This window comes from Triticum urartu, chromosome 7A, assembly GCF_056163025.1.
Source record: "Triticum urartu cultivar PI428250 chromosome 7A, HENAU_Tu73, whole genome shotgun sequence".
Lineage (NCBI taxonomy): Eukaryota > Viridiplantae > Streptophyta > Magnoliopsida > Poales > Poaceae > Triticum > Triticum urartu.
In genome coordinates this window covers 302,696,561-302,714,637 of record NC_141879.1, presented here as the reverse complement: position 1 = coordinate 302,714,637, position 18,077 = coordinate 302,696,561, and the positions used below count along the sequence as shown (strand labels likewise).

Here is an 18,077-nt window from a genome sequence, read left to right as displayed (position 1 = left end):
CTCCTTTTCCAGCCCAGAATTCCAGCTGCCGGCATTCTCCCTCTTTATGTAAACCTTGTAAAATAAGAGAGAAAAGGCATAACTATTGTGACATAATGTGTAATAACAGCCCATAATGCAATAAATATCGATGTGAAAGCATGATGCAAAATGGACGTATCAGGAACACAAGCAGAGGAGAGGAAGAAGGCACCACGGCCACCGGAGGCAGAGGCGATGTGTGATGGCTGGAGGCCAGGGTTGGCGGACGAAGCAGCAGCGGGCAACGACGGGCATGGGAGGTGCCCTTGTGTGCGCCCGCGGCATTGAGCACGGGAGGAGAGGCAAGGCCGCGATGAAGCATCGGTGGCGAGGGGCGGGGCTGGCTGGTGCGAGGGCGCAGCAGAGAGCTCGGCTTGGAGGCGGAGATCGGAGCAGCAACGGCGACAGGAAGGCGCGGCCATGGGGATCGGCAGGAAGAAGCGGTGCAGCAGGGTGACGGGGACGGATGGAGGAGATTGGCTCGCTGGCTAGAATGACGGCACGGCGGTAGAGGAAGGGGTGGCCGAAGGCACGGCCTGTCGCTGGGCAGCGGCGCGTGAGCGTGATCGAGCGAGAGGCTCTCGCTCCTCTCTGGCGGCGCGAGCAGGGAAAGGAGGGAGAGGCCAGGGGATCGAGAGGGGAGGCTAGGGTTAGATAGGCACCAGAGTTGGGCCTTAGCTAGGCCAGTCCGGCGGAGAGGGAAATGGCCAGAGGCCTGGTCGGCTCTTTCTCTCTTCTTCAAATCTCTTCCAAAAACAGAAAAGAAAAGAAAGAAAAGGAGAGAAAAGAAATGAGTGGACAAAATTTTGGACATTTGGATTACTTTCCTGGGCTCACAAAATTGAGCTTGACCCCAGAAAAATGGAGTGGACAAGATTGTGAGGATTAAATTCAAAGTTATTTGAATTTAATTCAAATGGTTTGAAAAAGGAGTAGGATTTAGAAGTGTCCAAAAAATGTTAAGAATTTAGGAAGAGCCTGGAAAACGGTAAAAGAATTTGAGGACAAAGTTTGAGTATAAGAGGTGATATAGAAAAGGCATGGGTTAAATTGTACGTGTGTTATGGTGCATTCCAATGTGAATGGAATATTTTAATATAGCTCCCTAATAATAGTAGGAGATTTTGAATATGTTTTAAAGAGAATCACTATGTGCATTTCCCTCAATTTAAATTGATCACAGATCCATGCAATTTATTTAACTAAGTTTTAGTTAGTTTAAGAAAATGATGGCATGATGACATGATGCAATGCAAAAGATGCGATGATGAATGCAACAAACAAATAAAACACATGGCGATGACCAAAACATGGAAGGCGTCTGGAGCATCGCTCTCGGGTTGTCACATCCATGTCCGCATCCACTCCTTGTGATGCCAACGCTTCCCTCTCTCACTACCTCTGTCGCCAGTCCCTCCGGGCATGTTGTCCAGCTTGCAGGATGAAGCCGAGGACGGGGTCGCCGATGGATGAGGCGAACGCAACCTCTATCATGCCGGCTGGGGTCAGGCTGGATATCTTGGTCGTAGGATTAGGACCGACGACGAGGATGAAAAGCAAAGGTGCCAGATGACGAGAGCTCAGACACGGGAAAAGTTGGAGGGAGGCAGGAGAAGGGAGAAAGGGTTTGATGAATTCAGTGCAATTTGAGATAAGGTAGGCCCGTCGGGTCAAACAACGTGTCGGGCCTCTTCATATCCACCTCATATTTGGGCTGGATATGGGGGTGTCAGTCAACCCGGACATATGAGACACCCTTACGGGTTGTGTTTTTTTAACCGGTCAATGATTGAGTCATCTGCGTGGGCGTTTGAGTTGGGTTTGATGCTCTAAACCAACTCTACATCAATACTCTACAAAACGGGCTTGTATCTACATTTATTTATCATTAGCCATTAATCTTACCTACATATTCATTCTAGAACCTTCATTTAACACCCACAATGCGGCTATATCTCCCACGTGCCGGGGCACGACTTAGAGACATAGCCGCATGGTAGGCTTGTCGCAAGAGGGGTAATCTTTACACATCCCATGTACTGAATAAGAAAGGGATAAAGAGTCGGCTTACAATCGCCACTTCACACAATACATGAATAGTTCATACATCAACCAAAGTACAAACAAAGGTCCGACTACAGAACCAAAATAAAAGAAGACAACACCAAATGCTAGATCCCCGATCGACCCGACTGGGCTCCACTACTGATCAATAGGAAACAAAACAACACAATAAACAAGATGTTCATCGATCTCCCACTTGAGCTCGGTTGCGTCACCTGCACTGGTATCATCGGCATCTGCAACTGTTTGGAAGTATCTGTGAGTCACGAGGACTCATCAATCTCACACCCGCGAGATCAAGACTATTTAAGCTTATGGGTAGGGTAAGGTAATGAGGTGGAGCTGCAGCAAGCACTAAGCATATATGGTGGCTAACATACGCAAATAATAGCGAGAAGAGAAGCAACGCAACGGTCGAGAAACTAGAAGTGATCCTGAAACTACTTACGTTCAAGCATAACACAAGGCCGTGTTCACTTCCCGGACTCCGCCGAAAACAGACCATCACGGCTACACACGCGGTTGATTCATTTTAATTAAGTTTGGTGTCAAGTTCTCTACAACCGGATATTAACAAATTCCCATCTGCCACATAACCGCGGGCACGGCTCTCGAAAGTTTATACCCTGCAGGGGTGTCCCAACATAGCCCATCACAAGCTCTCACGGTCAACGAAGGATCTTCCTTCTCCCGGGAAGACCCAATCAGTCTCGGAATCCCGGTTACAAGACATTTCGACAATGGTAAAAAAAGACCAGAAAAGCCACCCGATGTGCCGACAATCCCGATTGGATTCGCACGTATCTCCTTCTCAAGGCAACACCGGATGAGACAAGCTACGAGTAAAACCAGACCTCGAGTTTCCCCGAGGTGGCCTCGTAGGCGGCTCGGTTTGGACCAACACTTAGAGAAGCACTGGCCCGGGGGGGTTAATAATAAAGATGACCCTCGGGAGCGCGACTCCCAAGGGAAAAGTAGGTGGTGGTGAGGCAAATGGTAAAACCAAGGTTGGGCCTTGCTGGAGGAGTTTTATTCAAAGCGAACTCTCAAGGGGTTCCCATAACACCCAACGGCATAAGGAACACAAAATCAAGGAACATAACACCGGTATGATGGAAACTAAGTCGGCAAGAGTGGAACAAAACACCAGGCATAAGGCCGAGCCTTCCACCCTTTACCAAGTATATAGGTGCATTAAGATAAACAAGATAATATTGTGATATCCCAACATATCCATGTTCCAACATGGAACAAACTTCTTCTTCACTTGCAACTAGCAACTCTATAAGAGGGGTTGAGCAAAAAGCGGTAACATAGCCAAACAACGGTTTGCTAGGAAGGTGGGTTAGAGGCTTGACATGGCAATATTGGAGGTATGATATCACAAGTGGTAGGTAGCGCGACATAGCAATAGAGCGAACAACCAGCAAGCAAAGATAGAAGTGATTTCGAGGGTATGGTCATCTTGCCTGAGATCACGCAAGGAAGAAGAACGAGTCCATGAAGAAGGCAAACGGACGTAGTCGAACGAATCCTCACAACTCCGGAACGGAACCGAAGCTAACGAGAGAAGCAACCCGGAAAGAAGCAAGCAACATAGTAAACAACCATCACATAAACATGGCATGATGCGCAACCAAGTATGATGCATGTCCGGTTTAATGAGGCATGTCATGGCAAAATGCACAAACAACTCTACAAGTTAAGTGGAGCTCAATATGCAACGAGTTGCATATTAACAAAACACCACATCAATTATTTAGTTCTCTCCCGTTTATGTACCCAACAACATTAAATGTTGTTAAACATGGCAAGGGGTGAAGCATAATAAAACTACCTATCTAGGCAAGTTTTAATGAGGCCGGAACAACAAACAACAAGTCCGGAAAATCCTCATATGCAAATTATGGATTTGGCAGTGTTCTGCCCTAAACCATATTTTATTGTTGTTAACCATGCAAAGCAAGCACACCATGTTAAACTAGGCATTTTTCTACCCCATTTACATATAAAGTTTATTAAGTTTGGAGCTACGGTTATTTAGTTATGAAATAAAGCATTTTAACATGACATTTTAGAAAATTAAACAAACAGCAAGTTTAAACATTTTAAACATGCATGAAAGTTGGAAATTATTAAACTAGATGAAATTCTAGTCATTTATCATATATAAATCATTTTAAACCGATGCACCATTTGTGAGTTATTAAATGCATGAATTAGGGGGACTTTTCTGCAAAACGGACGTTCCTGGGATAATAGCTAAAATCACAGAGAGGGGAAAATAGGACATGGGCCAAATCTGGCATACATAGCACTTGCTTGGCCTGACAGCAGCGGAAAGAAAAAACAAAGGAGGGCGCTCAGGGGTGGTCTCACCATGGGCCAAGGCCCAGTTCGGATGCGGCCCATGCGGCCGGTGCGCCTGTTGTCGTCCTCCTCGTGCCTAGCTCACGAGCAGGAGGCAAGGGGCGGCTCGCTAGGAGGCTCCGGCGAGGGCGGGGCTTGGAATGGCAGTGATGAAGCGGATCCAGCGGGGATGGACCGGAGATGGCCGGATCCGGCGGCGGCTCGTCGTGGGGCGACGGCGAGGGAGCCCTGGCGCGACGCTGACCAAGGAGGATAGAAGAGAGGTTAGGGAGAGAAAGAGAGAAGAGGGAGAAAAGGAGAGGATACGGACATGGCCCCGACCTGGCAGTGGGACGAGATGGGGTCGCCGGCGTCGGCTTCGACGAGGTCGCGGCGAGCGAGCTCCGGCGGCCTTGGTCACCGGCGACGGACGTCGGGGATGCGTGGGAGGAGTGAATGGGGCTCTCCCGATCTGGATCGGAGGCAGCGGCGCGCGGGCTTAGGGGCGGGCCCCGATGGGCTCCGTGGGCTTGCCCCGGGCCTAGGCGGGCCACGACGGCGCGGGGAGGCAGGGGAGCGCGTGGCCTCCTCTGATTGGCTGGAGGGGGTCGGCTGGAGGCGGCGCGCCCACTGGCAACTCGTCAAGTGGCGCTAAGGAAGGTGGCCGGTGCGGGAAGCGATGAGGGCAGTGGCGGCTGATGATTGAGGTGCGGAAAACAAGGTGGGAGGTTGGAGGAGGCAAAAAATGGAACTGAGGGGGATTTATACAAGGAAGGGGTTAGGGTTTGGTGGGTTTGAGACCGATTTGGACCCTCCGATCGTCATCGAACGGTTCTGGTCTGAGGGTAGGTTTAGTGGGCTAGATTAGTGGGCTGTGAAGAGGGGTTGGGCTGAGAGGAAAGAGGGGGAATGCAACCCGGCAATAGTTTCCGAAGACCGAAAATGTCCGACGATAGACCGGCTATTATTGCCGCTATATTTATCCGTTGGGACATCAAACGAACTCCGAATGCGTTGAAATTTGGCAGGCGGCTTACTGACAACATAACAACACCGCATGCCAACTTTCATCCCATTCCGAGAACATTTTTCGGCCACTTATAAAATAATATTTTGGACTTGCCGCGGGCGCGTGCAAGTGTGTCTGGGCTCTGAACGGACAACGGAAAGAATGGGGAGACCGGGACAGATGCAAGTTTGAAAACATGATGATGCAATTCACATTATGACATGGCAAGATGCAACACGCGAGCGAATGACAAGGCAATAGCAGCGAATAACTGAAAGACACCTGTCGCATCGGTCTTGGGGCGTTACAACACTCCACCACTACAAGAGGATCTCGTCCCGAGATCTAGGGATGGCACCGGAGGGAAACGGAAGAGGAAGAGGTAAAACAAAGTTGCTTCTTTGACAAATGAGTGAAACCAAAGAACCTTGTGAGGTTGAACGAATTGAAAGAAAGAATACAACGAAGATGAACAAAGTTGAAAACACTCCGTTAGAAAAGAGGAACAAGGAACATTACTAGAGCCTTGTAGGTTGAAAGACATAAGAAAAGGGTTGCAATGGACAAGAAGTACATGCAAACACTCCGGTTGAAACGAGATGTACAAAGAACGATAAGGATCAACTACAACAACACTCCGGTTGGAAAAGGAAGGCATGGAATATGAACTTGGCAAAACGAAAGCACTTGGATGAGACTCCGGTTAGAAGAGGAATGATAGACACAACACTCCGGTTAAAACAAGATTGAGAAGGGAAAATAATATATAATTTGGACAGCACTCCGACTGTAAATGGTAGGAATTGAACATGGATTTGACAAGATGAGAGGATACTTGATGAAATCAACAACACAGTGCCTCTGGAGCTATTGAAAGAATGGCACAAGAGGTAAGAAAGATTTCAGACAGCACTCCGGTTGAGAAGGGAGGCAAAACTTGATAAGATGAGAGAACTTGAATGAAGGACACGACACTCTGGTTGAATGGATAAGCAAAAAGGAAAGAACATGATCTTTGAAAAAATGGGATGATGAGTGAAGAGAGCAACATCGCTATGCCTCCGGAACGAAAGAATAGAAGTTGAATCGTTGGAAAGGAAAGAATTGAGAAGAAAATGACAACTTCTGCCCCAAATGAGCTTGGAATACACCCTTCCAAGAAGGTTATAACGGAGTTGTTGGAAAACCACCAACGGATAGAACAAGCTTGTAGTGGACTTATGGAGAACATCTCAAAACTATGAGGTGAAATTCCGCCACTACAGACACAACAGATTGGATTGATATACACAAGGAGACGAGAAACTTATTTCAATGGGAGGATAAATGAAGAACTTGGGTCATTTATGAACACCATAGATAGCAACAAACCTTAGGGAAGGCTTTAGGTGAAATATAACCCAAGATAATTCCAATGAAGAGATTGATGGGTTGCAAAGGATCTCATGAACGAAAAGAAAAGGATGGGTTTACATATCTCATCCGTGACAACTTTCGAATCATGAAACACGAAGGAAAATTGTCAAGAATGATATAAGACCACCTCAAAAGATAATGTACAAAGAATTGCACTTTGGAATGCAAGATGAATAATACTTGAACTCCTCAAAACAAAACATGTGTTGAGCACCATGTTTATCTTTGAGTATAGTTTGGCGGATCTTAGCTCCGAGAGAAATCTTGAAGAACAATTGAAGAATGAAAAGAATCCTTGACGAACCACCATGTAGCCTCCATGAAGAACTCCGGTAATAAAAGGATGATAAAAAGAAAGAGAAGTTGAAAACACAAGGTGAAGCCTTGCAATGATTTAGATGGATCTTCGGGATGATGAGAGCTTGGAACTCCGGGAAAAGAAAAGATGAAACAATTGAAACCGAGAATTTATTCATCATGAACAAACTCCGAAGGAAGGAATTAATCACTTGGGTGAAACAAGAATAAGAATTACATTATGAAAATCCTTCATCAATTAAATTGATGACAAGCAACGGAATTGTCATACTACTTATTCTCATTGGAAAAGATTAAAATATATATTGCGCAAACTTGGGAAGGTCTTCAACGAACCACCGGTAGGATTTGGAAAGAACGAATGAATTGATATGATAACGAAAGAAGAGAAATCTTGAACTAACGACTGTAAGAATTGAAAATGAAAGTAGCAAAGGCAAAATTCACCGAGAAGAATTGGAAAACGAAATATGATACTTGAGGGGAATTTAGATACATGAGAACGAAGAGATCACGAGCTGATAAGAGAATACTTGAATGATGCACCGGTATGATTTGGAGAACGAAAGATGAAAGCTGGAATGAATAATTCTGAGATGATGGGCTCCAGAGAATCAAACTGAAAAGACTCCTGAATTGCTCCGGATGGGTGAAAAGAATTTTCACAATCGAAAACAATTATGAGAGGATGGCATCAAGCTTGAACTACGAATCTTTTAAGAGAACGGGCAAGGATTTAAGAGGAACTCTTCTTCGGTCTTCAAATGTTGAGAATGACGATGAGAAACACCACCATGAATTGTTTAGACACTCCGGGAGAATCAAAAGCGAAGAGGTTGAGCCAACGATGAAAGAATTTGAAAGATGTTGGAGAAAGACATATGACTGATGATATATCATTCTTACGTCAAACTTCGAAAAGAATTTGAGGATAGCTCCTGGAAAAATAGAAGAGTCAGGTAAGATCCTGGGAAAAGACCTGTGGGTTAGGGCCCACTCAAAAGAAACACCGTTGACGATATTGCTTGAAAAGAGAGATTGCACCGGTTGAATTAAATGGCTTGAATGAGATAACAACCTCAGAATAGGTTGAACGAATGTAGAGTGGAAACACGAATCTTTGAGATATCTTCAGCACTCCAGAACAGATGAATAGCGAGAAGTGAATGATTGAGAAGTGCACCGGCATGAGAACACATTTGAACCGAGGAAAGAATATGATCGACAAAGCTTGAATTGAATCCACCGGAGAAGAGAAAAATGATGAATGATGAACTTGTAGAGCATCTTCATGAGAACCACCGGGTAAAAACATTGACGGAAAAGAGTGGAGAGATGTCCCATCAATAAAAGGATACTTGATTAAGACATCTGATTCCTTGAAGAAAAGGTTGGGAGGGCAGGAAAACAAAGGCAAGTTGGGCGGATGAAACAAACACCATTGCGAAGAACTGAGAATTTGATCTCGTGAATGTCAAAAATGATAGGATCATCTTGAAGAGAATCACACCGGTTGAAAAGGAGTGACATGACAATCTCGATTATCATGAAGGATTAGTATTCACATAGAAATATGAGAACACCGCTTGGAAAAAGTATGGAATCAACACTTGACATTGAAGCAACTCGAATACCACAACTCAAACAAAACAAAGATTTGGCTTGCAGAATAAGCCGGAACAAATACATATGATAGAGATTTACCCAATCTCATATCATGCATCTGTCGGAAAGATATTCAAGGAGCTACTTGAAATCCCACCTATAAACTCCCGAAACTTTTTGGTTATGCAATCAGGTGTTGGGGATACAGGGGAAGCATAATATGTCACCCAAACTAACAATCCCTACATCCAGCTGTATCCATCCTTCAACACATAACCAAGAAACCTTCGAAAATCGTGTACCTCAACCTTCGAAAAGCATCCGTGATACGAGCTATGGCAATACTCCCGAACTCCCACCCCAGTACTGGGTGGCGTCGAGGTTATCTCACCAACAACTGCATAAAAGAGATCTTCGATGTCGGCGAACTCAGGTATTCCAGAATTGCAACGATAAAATTGTGACGACAACACCTCAGAGCTCAACTCCCCGGGACACTGCCACAACCCCTAAATGTCAGGAGGCACCAAGAACAATGTTCTCGTCACAAGACTATCGGAACGATTCCAAGATACCCGCGTGATCCTAAGAAAAAAATTCGTGAAATTTGAGGAGAGAAAGTCAAAACTTCTACGTCAGGAAGCCTCACTAGAGCGACGAAGGGACTGAGGATTAAAAATAATCCTACTCTCCGATATATATAATCCTAAGACTCAAAACATTTGGTTGTAGACTCAACAACGTCAGCGATTCGATCAAGCAGGGGGCTCCTAAGTCGGGGATGGCTCTGATTACGAACTTGTGACACCCACAATGCGGCTATATCTCCCACGTGTTGGGGCACGACTTAGAGAGGCATAGCCGCATGGTAGGATTGTCGCAAGAGGGGTAATCTTTACACATCCCATGTACTGAATAAGAAAGGGATAAAGAGTCGGCTTACAATCTCCACTTCACACAATACATGAATAGTTCATACATGATCCAAACGAAACGACACAACGAACAAGATGTTCATCGATCTCCCACTTGAGCTCGGTTGCGTCACCTGCACTTGTATCATCGGCACCTGCAACTGTTTGGAAGTATCGATGAGTCACGAGAACTCAGCAATCTCACCCCGCGAGGTCAAGACTATTTAAGCTTATGGGTAGGGTAAGGTAATGAGGTGGAGCTGCAGCAAGCACTAAGCATATATGGTGGCTAACATACGCAATTAAGAGCGCGAAGAGAAGCAACGTGACGGTCGAGAAACTAGAAGTGATCAAGAAGTGATCCTGAAACTACTTACGTTCAAGCATAACACAAGGCCGTGTTCACTTCCCGGACTCCGCCGAAAAGAGACCATCACGGCTACACAAGCGGTTGATTCATTTTAATTAAGTTTAGTGTCAAGTTCTCTACAACCGGATATTAACAAATTCCCATCTGCCACATAACCGTGGGCACGGCTCTCAAAAGTTTATACCCTGCAGGGGCGTCCCAACTTAGCCCATCACAAGCTCTCACGGTCAACGAAGGATATTCCTTCTCCCGGGAAGACCCGACCAGTCTCGGAATCCCGGTTACAAGACATTTCGACAATGGTAAAACAAGACCAGCAAAGCCACCCGATGTGCCGACAATCCCGATAGGAGTCGCATGTATCTCGTTCTCAGGGCAACACCGGATGAGACAAGCTACGAGTAAAACCAGACCTCGAGTTTCCCCGAGGTGGCCCCGCAGGCGGCTCGGTTCGGACCAACACTTAGAGAAGCTCTAGCCCGGGGGGGTTAAAAATAAAGATGACCCTCGGGAGCGCGACTCCCAAGGGAAAAGTAGGTGGTGGTGAGGCAAATGGTAAAACCAAGGTTGGGCCTTGCTGGAGGAGTTTTATTCAAAGCGAACTGTCAAGGGGTTCCCATAACACCCAACCGCGTAAGGAACGCAAAATCAAGGAACATAACACCGCTATGATGGAAACTAAGGCGGCAAGAGTGGAACAAAACACCAAGCATAAGGCCGAGCCTTCCACCCTTTACCAAGTATATAGATGCATTAATTAAATAAGAGATATTGTGATATCCCAACATATCCATGTTCCAACATGGAACAAACTTCATCTTCACCTGCAACTAGCAACGCTATAAGAGGGGCTGAGCAAAAAGCGGTAACATAGCCAAACAACGGTTTGCTAGGAAGGTGGGTTAGAGGCTTGACATGGCAATATGGGAGGCATGATATAACAAGTGGTAGGTAGCGCGACATAGCGATAGAGCGAACAACTAGCAAGCAAAGATAGAAGTGATTTCGAGGGTATGGTCATCTTGCCTGAGATCCCGCAAGGAAGAAGAACGAGTCCATGAAGAAGGCAAACAGACGTAGTCGAACGAATCCTCACAACTCCGGAACGGAACCGAAGCTAACAAGAGAAGCAACCCGGAAAGAAGCAAGCGACATAGTAAACAACCATCACATAAACATGGCATGATGCGCAACCAAGTATGATGCATGTCTGGTTTAATGAGGAATGGCATGGCAAAATGCACAAACAACTCTACAAGTTAAGTGGAGCTCAATATGCAACGAGTTGCATATTAACAAAACACCACACCAATTATTTAGTTCTCTCCCGTTTATGTACCCAACAATATTAAATATTGTTAAACATGGCAAGGGGTGAAGCATAATAAAACTACCTATCTAGGCAAGTTTAAATGAGGCCGGAACAACAAACAACAAGTCTGGAAAATCCTCATATGCAAATTATGGATTTGGTACTGTTCTGCCATAAACCATATTTTAGTGTTGTTGACCATGCAAAGCAAGTACACCATGTTAAACTAGGCATTTTTCTACCCTATTTACATATAAAGTTTATTAAGTTTGGAGCTACGGTTATTTAGTTATGAAATAAAGCATTTTAACATGGCATTTTAGCAAATTAAACAAACAGCAAGTTTAAACATTTTAAACATGCATGAAAGTTGAAAATTATTAAACTAGATGAAATTCTAGTCATTTATCATATATAAATCATTTTAAGCCAATGCACCATTTGTGAGTTATTAAATGCATGAACTTGGGGGACTTTTCTGCAAAACAAACATTCCAAGGATAATAGCTAAAATCACAGAGAGGGGGGAAAGGACATGGGCCGAATCTACCATACATAGCACTTGGTTGGCCCGACTGCAGGGGAAAGAAAAAAAAACAAAGGAGGGCGCTCAGGGGTGGCCTCACCATGGGCCAAGGCCCAGTTCAGAGGAGCAGTGGGCCGGCTCGGCGCTGGAAGCGGCCCACGGGGCCGACGCGCCTGTCGTCGTCCTCCTCGTGCCTGGCTCATGAGCAGGAGGCAACGGGCGGCACGCTAGGAGGCTCCGGCGAGGGCGGGGCTTGGAACGGCAGTGACGAAGCGGATCCGGCGGGGATGGACCGGAGATGGCCGGATCCGGCGGCGGCTCGTCGTGGGGTGACGGCGAGGGAGCCCTGGCGCGGCACTGACCAAGGAGGAGAGCAGAGAGGTTAGGGAGAGAAAGAGAGAAGAGGGAGAAAAGGAGAGGAGAGGGACAGGGCCCCGACCTGGCAGTGAGACGAGATGGGGTCACCGGCGTCAGCTCCGACGAGGTCGCGGCGAGCGAGCTCCGGCGGCCTTGGTCGCCGGCAGCGGACGTCAGGGATGCGTGGGGGAGAGAACGGGGCTCTCCCGATCTGGATCGGAGGCGGCGGCGCGCGGGCTTGGGGGCGGGCCCCGATGGGCTCCGCGGGCAACGGCGGCGCGGGAAGGCAGGGTGGCGCGTGGCCTCCTCTGATTGGCTGGAGGGGGTCGGCTGGAGGTGGTGCGCCCACTGGCGGATCGCCAAGTGGCGCTGAGGAAGGTGGCTGGCACGGGAAGCGATGAGGGTGACGGCGGCTGATGATTGAGGCGCGGAAAACAAGGTGGGAGGTTGGAGGAGGCCAAAAATGGAAAGGAGAGGGATTTATATAAGGAAGGGGTTAGGGTTTGGTGGGTTTGAGACCGATTTGGACCCTTCAATCGCAATCGAACGGTTCCAGTCTGAGGGGAGGTTTAGTGGGCTGGATTAGTGGGCTGTGAAGAGGGGTTGGGCTGAGAGGAAAGAGGGGGACTACTGCCCGACAACAGTTTCCGAAGACCGAAAATGTCCGACGATAGACCGGCTATTATTGCCGCTATATTTATCTGTTGGCGCATCAAATGAACTCCGAATGCGATGAAATTTGGCAGGCGGTCTACTGACAACACAACAACACCGCATGCCAACTTTCATCCCATTCCAAGAATATTTTTCGGTCACTTATAAAATAATATCGGACGTGCCGTGGGCACGTACAAGTATGTCTGGGCTCAGAATGGACAATGGAAAGAACAGAGAGACCGGGACGGGTGCAAGTTTGAAAACATGATAATGCAATGCATATGATGACATGGCAAGATACAACACACAAAAAAATGACAAAGCAACAGCATCAAATAACTGAAAGACATCTGGCGCATCAGTCTCAGGGTGTTACACTTCATGACCAATATCTTCTACATCAACCAATAATTCCAAAAACTATTCATTCTAGAACCTTCATGACCAATATCTTCTACTTACTCCAGTCTTTAGTTCGCATATAAGATTTGTTTCAAGTCAAACTTGGTAACTTTGACCAAATTTGTAGAAAAAACACCAACATTAAAAATATGAAATCAACAACATTTGTTATGACTTTAATTTTTATATTGAATAAATTTAGCATTATAGATGTTAATATTTTTTCATATAAATATGATCAAACTTTAAACAATTCTTATATGCAGGGTAAAAATGACCGGAGTTCCAGAAGCTTCGCAGTTTGCCATTCTCAAAACACCTTGCATGGCAATTAAAAATATGTAGCTATTCGTGAGAGTCGAGAAACCAACTAGAATATTCTCAAGTGTGCCGCATCGCCATTCTCAAGAACACGAGATCACTGTGACTGCAGAAAGTAACTAGTCTGTCGGTGGTTAAAAAAAATATTTTTTGAGGAGGGTGTTCATTGTTTCCGTAACATTGGTATTAGCCGAGGAGCAAAGCCAACGTCACACCCACACTATTCACGCCGTTGTGTTCGATTTCTCTTGTTTGGGTCAGCCACTTCGCATGTTCAAATCCATTTCCCTTGCTCGCAGCTAGTACGTACTACTCATTGCTAGATTAATTAGTAGTCAATTAATCCAAATGCGTGTCTCCGCCTGAGAGTTGTGTGATATTACCTGGCACTACATATAGCGATGAAAATTACAGCCACAAAGCTATGGGTTGGTTATATACACCGGTGATGCCCTCAGTAGTACGCGCGTAGTTTTTCTTTTGCTTGCAAACGAAGCGTACGGCTGCGTGCTTGGCCACAGCCGAAATGAAGGCGTCATTTACTAACCTATGACTATGATACGCCAGCATGCTCCGGAACATTCCAGAATGAAGCAAAGCATCCATAGAGATGAACGAATAAGAAAACACAAAGAACAAACAACTTGCACCGATCGAGCTGCTACATCACCAAATTCAAAACTACTCAAAACTCTGTACAAAGCTAGCTTTGCTGCTTTCCTCGACCATGGCCACTCGCACAGGGGAAAAAGGTAAATAGAGGAGTAAAGGTAGTAAACACCTTACAAAACGACGTATTTACACAAATGCGCAGTTAGCCCAGTGGGCCGATCGACCTGATCACTCCTACCGATTCCCCGTGATCTCCTCCCTCCTCCGCTTGCCGCCGGCGTCCGTGCGCTTAAGCGGCCGCGTGGCGTGGTAGAGCTCCGCCACCCGCCGGTACCGCTTCCTGGCCCTCCTGTCCAGCCACGGCGCGCCGTCATCGCAGCCGCCCTTCCTCCCCGCCGCCTCGGTGTTGTTCACCGACTGCACCGACCGCGTGGACGACGTCGGGGATGTCGCCTCCGCTCCCCCGCTCACGCTGAGCTGCACCAGCTGGTCCGCCGCCGCCAGGTCGGCCTCCGTGAAGAACCCGTCGGCCAGGCCTGGCATCATGGACACGGGCCTCTCCACCTCCATGCTCCCCCCCTCTCTAGATCTCGAGGCTGGTGCTGGTGAAGACGAAGAGAGAAGCAGATTGCTTGTAGAAATGGTTGGATCGATTTAAAAAGGACGCCGTGGGAGAGCCGGGAGCCGTATATATAGCCCCAGACGGGGGAAGGAAAACCGACTTGGGGTGCACGGTGCGTCGGGTCGCCGGAAGGTGGGACCCGCCATGTCGGCTGGGCCCGTGGCTGCGGTGGCGACTATTGCTGGGGGACGTGGGGGCCATGGTGGCCAACGCCCAACGGGATGGGGACGCGTGGAGGCGCTTAGTGGTGTGCTGGCGTCAGCGGTGCGCGGCAGATGTAGCGAGGGATCGAGCTGCGCGCGTCGCGTTGCGGACGGTGCTGGGAAAGCTGGATGCTCCCTGTCCCTGTGTGTGCGTCCGTGTGTGTGTGTGCGCGTATTGTTTCAGCTGGACATCGCCGTCTTTCCCGCTCACTCATCTCGTCGGCCACAGAAGATCTTGGGCGACGATGGGTGTCTGCGTAAATTTTATGCTGTCAGACGACGAACCGACCGACCTTGCTGAAGGTGGACGAGATATTTTTGCCTTGCGGCCGGCCCTAGCTAGTTTTATTATCCGGCCACACACAAAAAGCGAGTAGGAGCCTCTTAGTTCAAAGAATTTTCATATAAATTGAGGATTTTGTCCTTTTATGATTTTTTTAATTTGATCTTGTTTGGTTTCTAGAATTAGAAACCATAAAAGAACTTTTAACGGGAATTTTTTGCGTTGAGTCTTAACTTTATGAAAAAAATATTTGGTAATTATTACTACATCGAATGGTACTAAGAGCAATTCTAGCCGATCCCCTAAAAATAAAGAAGAATCCGGTGGAGTAAACCCTTAGTGGAATAAAGGTTATGGGAGCAACCAGTGAATGCTAAATCATCTGCTCATAGAATTACTGTAAAATTCAAAAGACTTAAAAACGGATTAAAGATTTGGGCCAAGCACATCTTCAATTTGGCCATGAGTATCAAGTATGCAAATGAGCTAATTCTGTTGTTTGACATATTGGAAGATCATAGACCACTCTCATTAGAGGAATCAAATGATAGAGACATCATCAAGATCATTTGGGAAAATTGCTGGAGTTCCAAAACACATATTAGAGGCAGAGGGTCACTATTAGATGGGTCAAATTTGGGGATGAGATCACAAAGTTGTTCAAAGCTAAAGCCACTATTAAGTACAGAAATAATCACATTGTTGTACTAAGAGATGGAAATATGCAGGAACACTTTCAGCACCATGAGAAGGAAGCTATTCTATGGAGCTCCTTCAAAGAAAGACTACGGACATTAAATGAGACTGTCAACTTTTTTTACCTTCCCAGTATTCTACAATCTGTTGTTAATTTGGAAGATTTAGAGATTCCCTTCAGTAAAGAGGAAATTAATGCAATCATAAAGGAAATGCCCACAAATAAAGCCCCTGGGGCTGATGGTTTCAATGGACAGTTCATCAAATCTTGTTGGGACATTATAGCTGGGGATTTCTATGAGCTCATTGAAGATTTCTATCATGGAAGGATCAGTTTGAATTCAATCAACAGTTCCTTCATCACCCTCATACCAAAAAGAGACAATCCTATGCCCCGTGCTAATTTTAGACCTATTTCTCTTCTGAACTGCACTATCAAAATCATCACAGGTGATTCTCAGAATTGTTCACACAAATCAATATGGATTTCTCAAATCAAGATCAATTCAAGATTGCTTAGCGTGGGCTTTTGAATTCATTCATCAATGCACACAATCAAAGAGGGAGCTTATTATTCTTAAGCTGGATTTTGAAAAGGCATTTGATCTTATTGAACACAAGGCTATACTTAATATTCTAAAAGTAAGAGGATTTGGTAACAGGTGGGTAATGTGGATTAAAATGCTTCTATATTCAGGGTCTTCAGCAGTTCTTCTAAATGGCATTCCTGGCAAGCAGTTTCACTGCAAAAAGGGGGTTAGGCAAGGAGATCCAGTTTCCCCCTTGTTATTTGTATTGGTAGTTGATCTTCTTCAAACTGTGTTGAACAATGCCATGCATGCAAATATCATTCAAGCTCCTTTGCCATGTCAATCAAACCCTGACTTTCCTATCATACAATATGTTAAAGATACAGTGATGATGTTTCTTGCAGTGCCTAATCGGATTAGACAAGTCAACAATCTACTGAAACACTATGCTGCTCAGACTGGATTGAAAATAAATTATGGAAAATCTGTGATCATCCCTCTTAATGTAAATCCTCAAACTCTAAACATGATACTAAATGAATTGGGCTATAAACAAGGAAGTTTCCCATTTACCTATTTGGGGCTGCCCGATCACAGATTGAAAGTGGAAGATTTCAATCCCATTTGTCAAAAAATTGAGAGAAGATTGAGTGGATGCTCCAGTCTGTTGTCATACGATGGTAAACTCATTCTCACAAAAGTTGTGTTCTCTGCTCTGCCTATATTCTTCATGAGCACTTAGGCTCTTCCAGTAAGCACCATAGATCAAATCAACAAATATTTAAGGCATTTCTTTTGTAGAAAATTTGGGCAAGATCAACAAGGACCAGCCGCCATCTCTTGGAAGAAGGTCCATCAACCAAAGGATCACAGGGATTAGGCACTTTGGATATTGCCTTGCACATTAAAACACTCTTGTTGAAAAATCTCGACAAGTTTTTCAATAAAGAAGATTTGCCATGGGTTAAACTCATATGGGACACTCACTACAACACACAGCTTCCAAGGCATAAGATGGAAGGATCCAGTTGGTGGAGGAGTCACTTAAAGCTCCTGCCACTTTTCAAAGAGAATTATCAATGCACTATGGGAGATGGGCAAATTATCATTTTGTGGCATGATAAGTGGCATGCTCCTCTATCCAACAAATTCCCGGAGTTGTATTCATATGTAAAGGAGGACTCAATTTCTGCAGCCACTTGGGCAGCATAACCAAATCCTCATTTGCTGCTCCACATACCACTGTCAGAATTAGCATTTACTTAACTGAATGAGATTCAAAACCTAATGATTATGATCTGGAATGATCATAGAGGAGATAAATGGAAGGGAACTGGGCACAGCTCACAATATTCTTCTATTAGAATGTATAATGCTATTTGGCCAAAGACAGGAAAATATGTTGTTTAAATGGATTTGGAAGACTTCAAATAGATTAAGGCATAAATTCTTCTTCTTGCTTCTTGTACATGATAGAATCAACATTAGGA

The 18,077-nt window shown here is 45.7% G+C and overlaps 1 protein-coding gene and 1 long non-coding RNA gene across 2 annotated transcripts; both read right to left on the bottom strand.

Moving 5' to 3' along the window:
- Nucleotides 1-2,061: 2,061 nt before the first annotated feature.
- On the bottom strand, nucleotides 2,062-12,706 carry LOC147959378 (uncharacterized). Its single transcript, XR_015610055.1, has 3 exons — nucleotides 12,344-12,706; nucleotides 12,005-12,261; nucleotides 2,062-11,183 (listed from the first exon to the last, which is right to left on the bottom strand). It is a non-coding gene; the product is annotated as an uncharacterized LOC147959378 (long non-coding RNA).
- Nucleotides 12,707-14,142: 1,436 nt separating this feature from the next.
- Nucleotides 14,143-14,915, bottom strand: LOC147959377 (uncharacterized). Its single transcript, XM_087536780.1, has one exon. The coding sequence runs from the start codon at nucleotides 14,821-14,823 to the stop codon at nucleotides 14,488-14,490; it is 336 nt and encodes a 111-aa protein (XP_087392906.1). The 5' UTR covers nucleotides 14,824-14,915; the 3' UTR covers nucleotides 14,143-14,487.
- Nucleotides 14,916-18,077: the final 3,162 nt, after the last annotated feature.

Excerpts from the sequence above, each read along its gene's own strand:
- LOC147959377 (XM_087536780.1), bottom strand. The coding sequence starts at position 14,823 with ATGGAGGTGGAGAGGCCCGTGTCCATGATGCCAGGCCTGGCCGACGGG.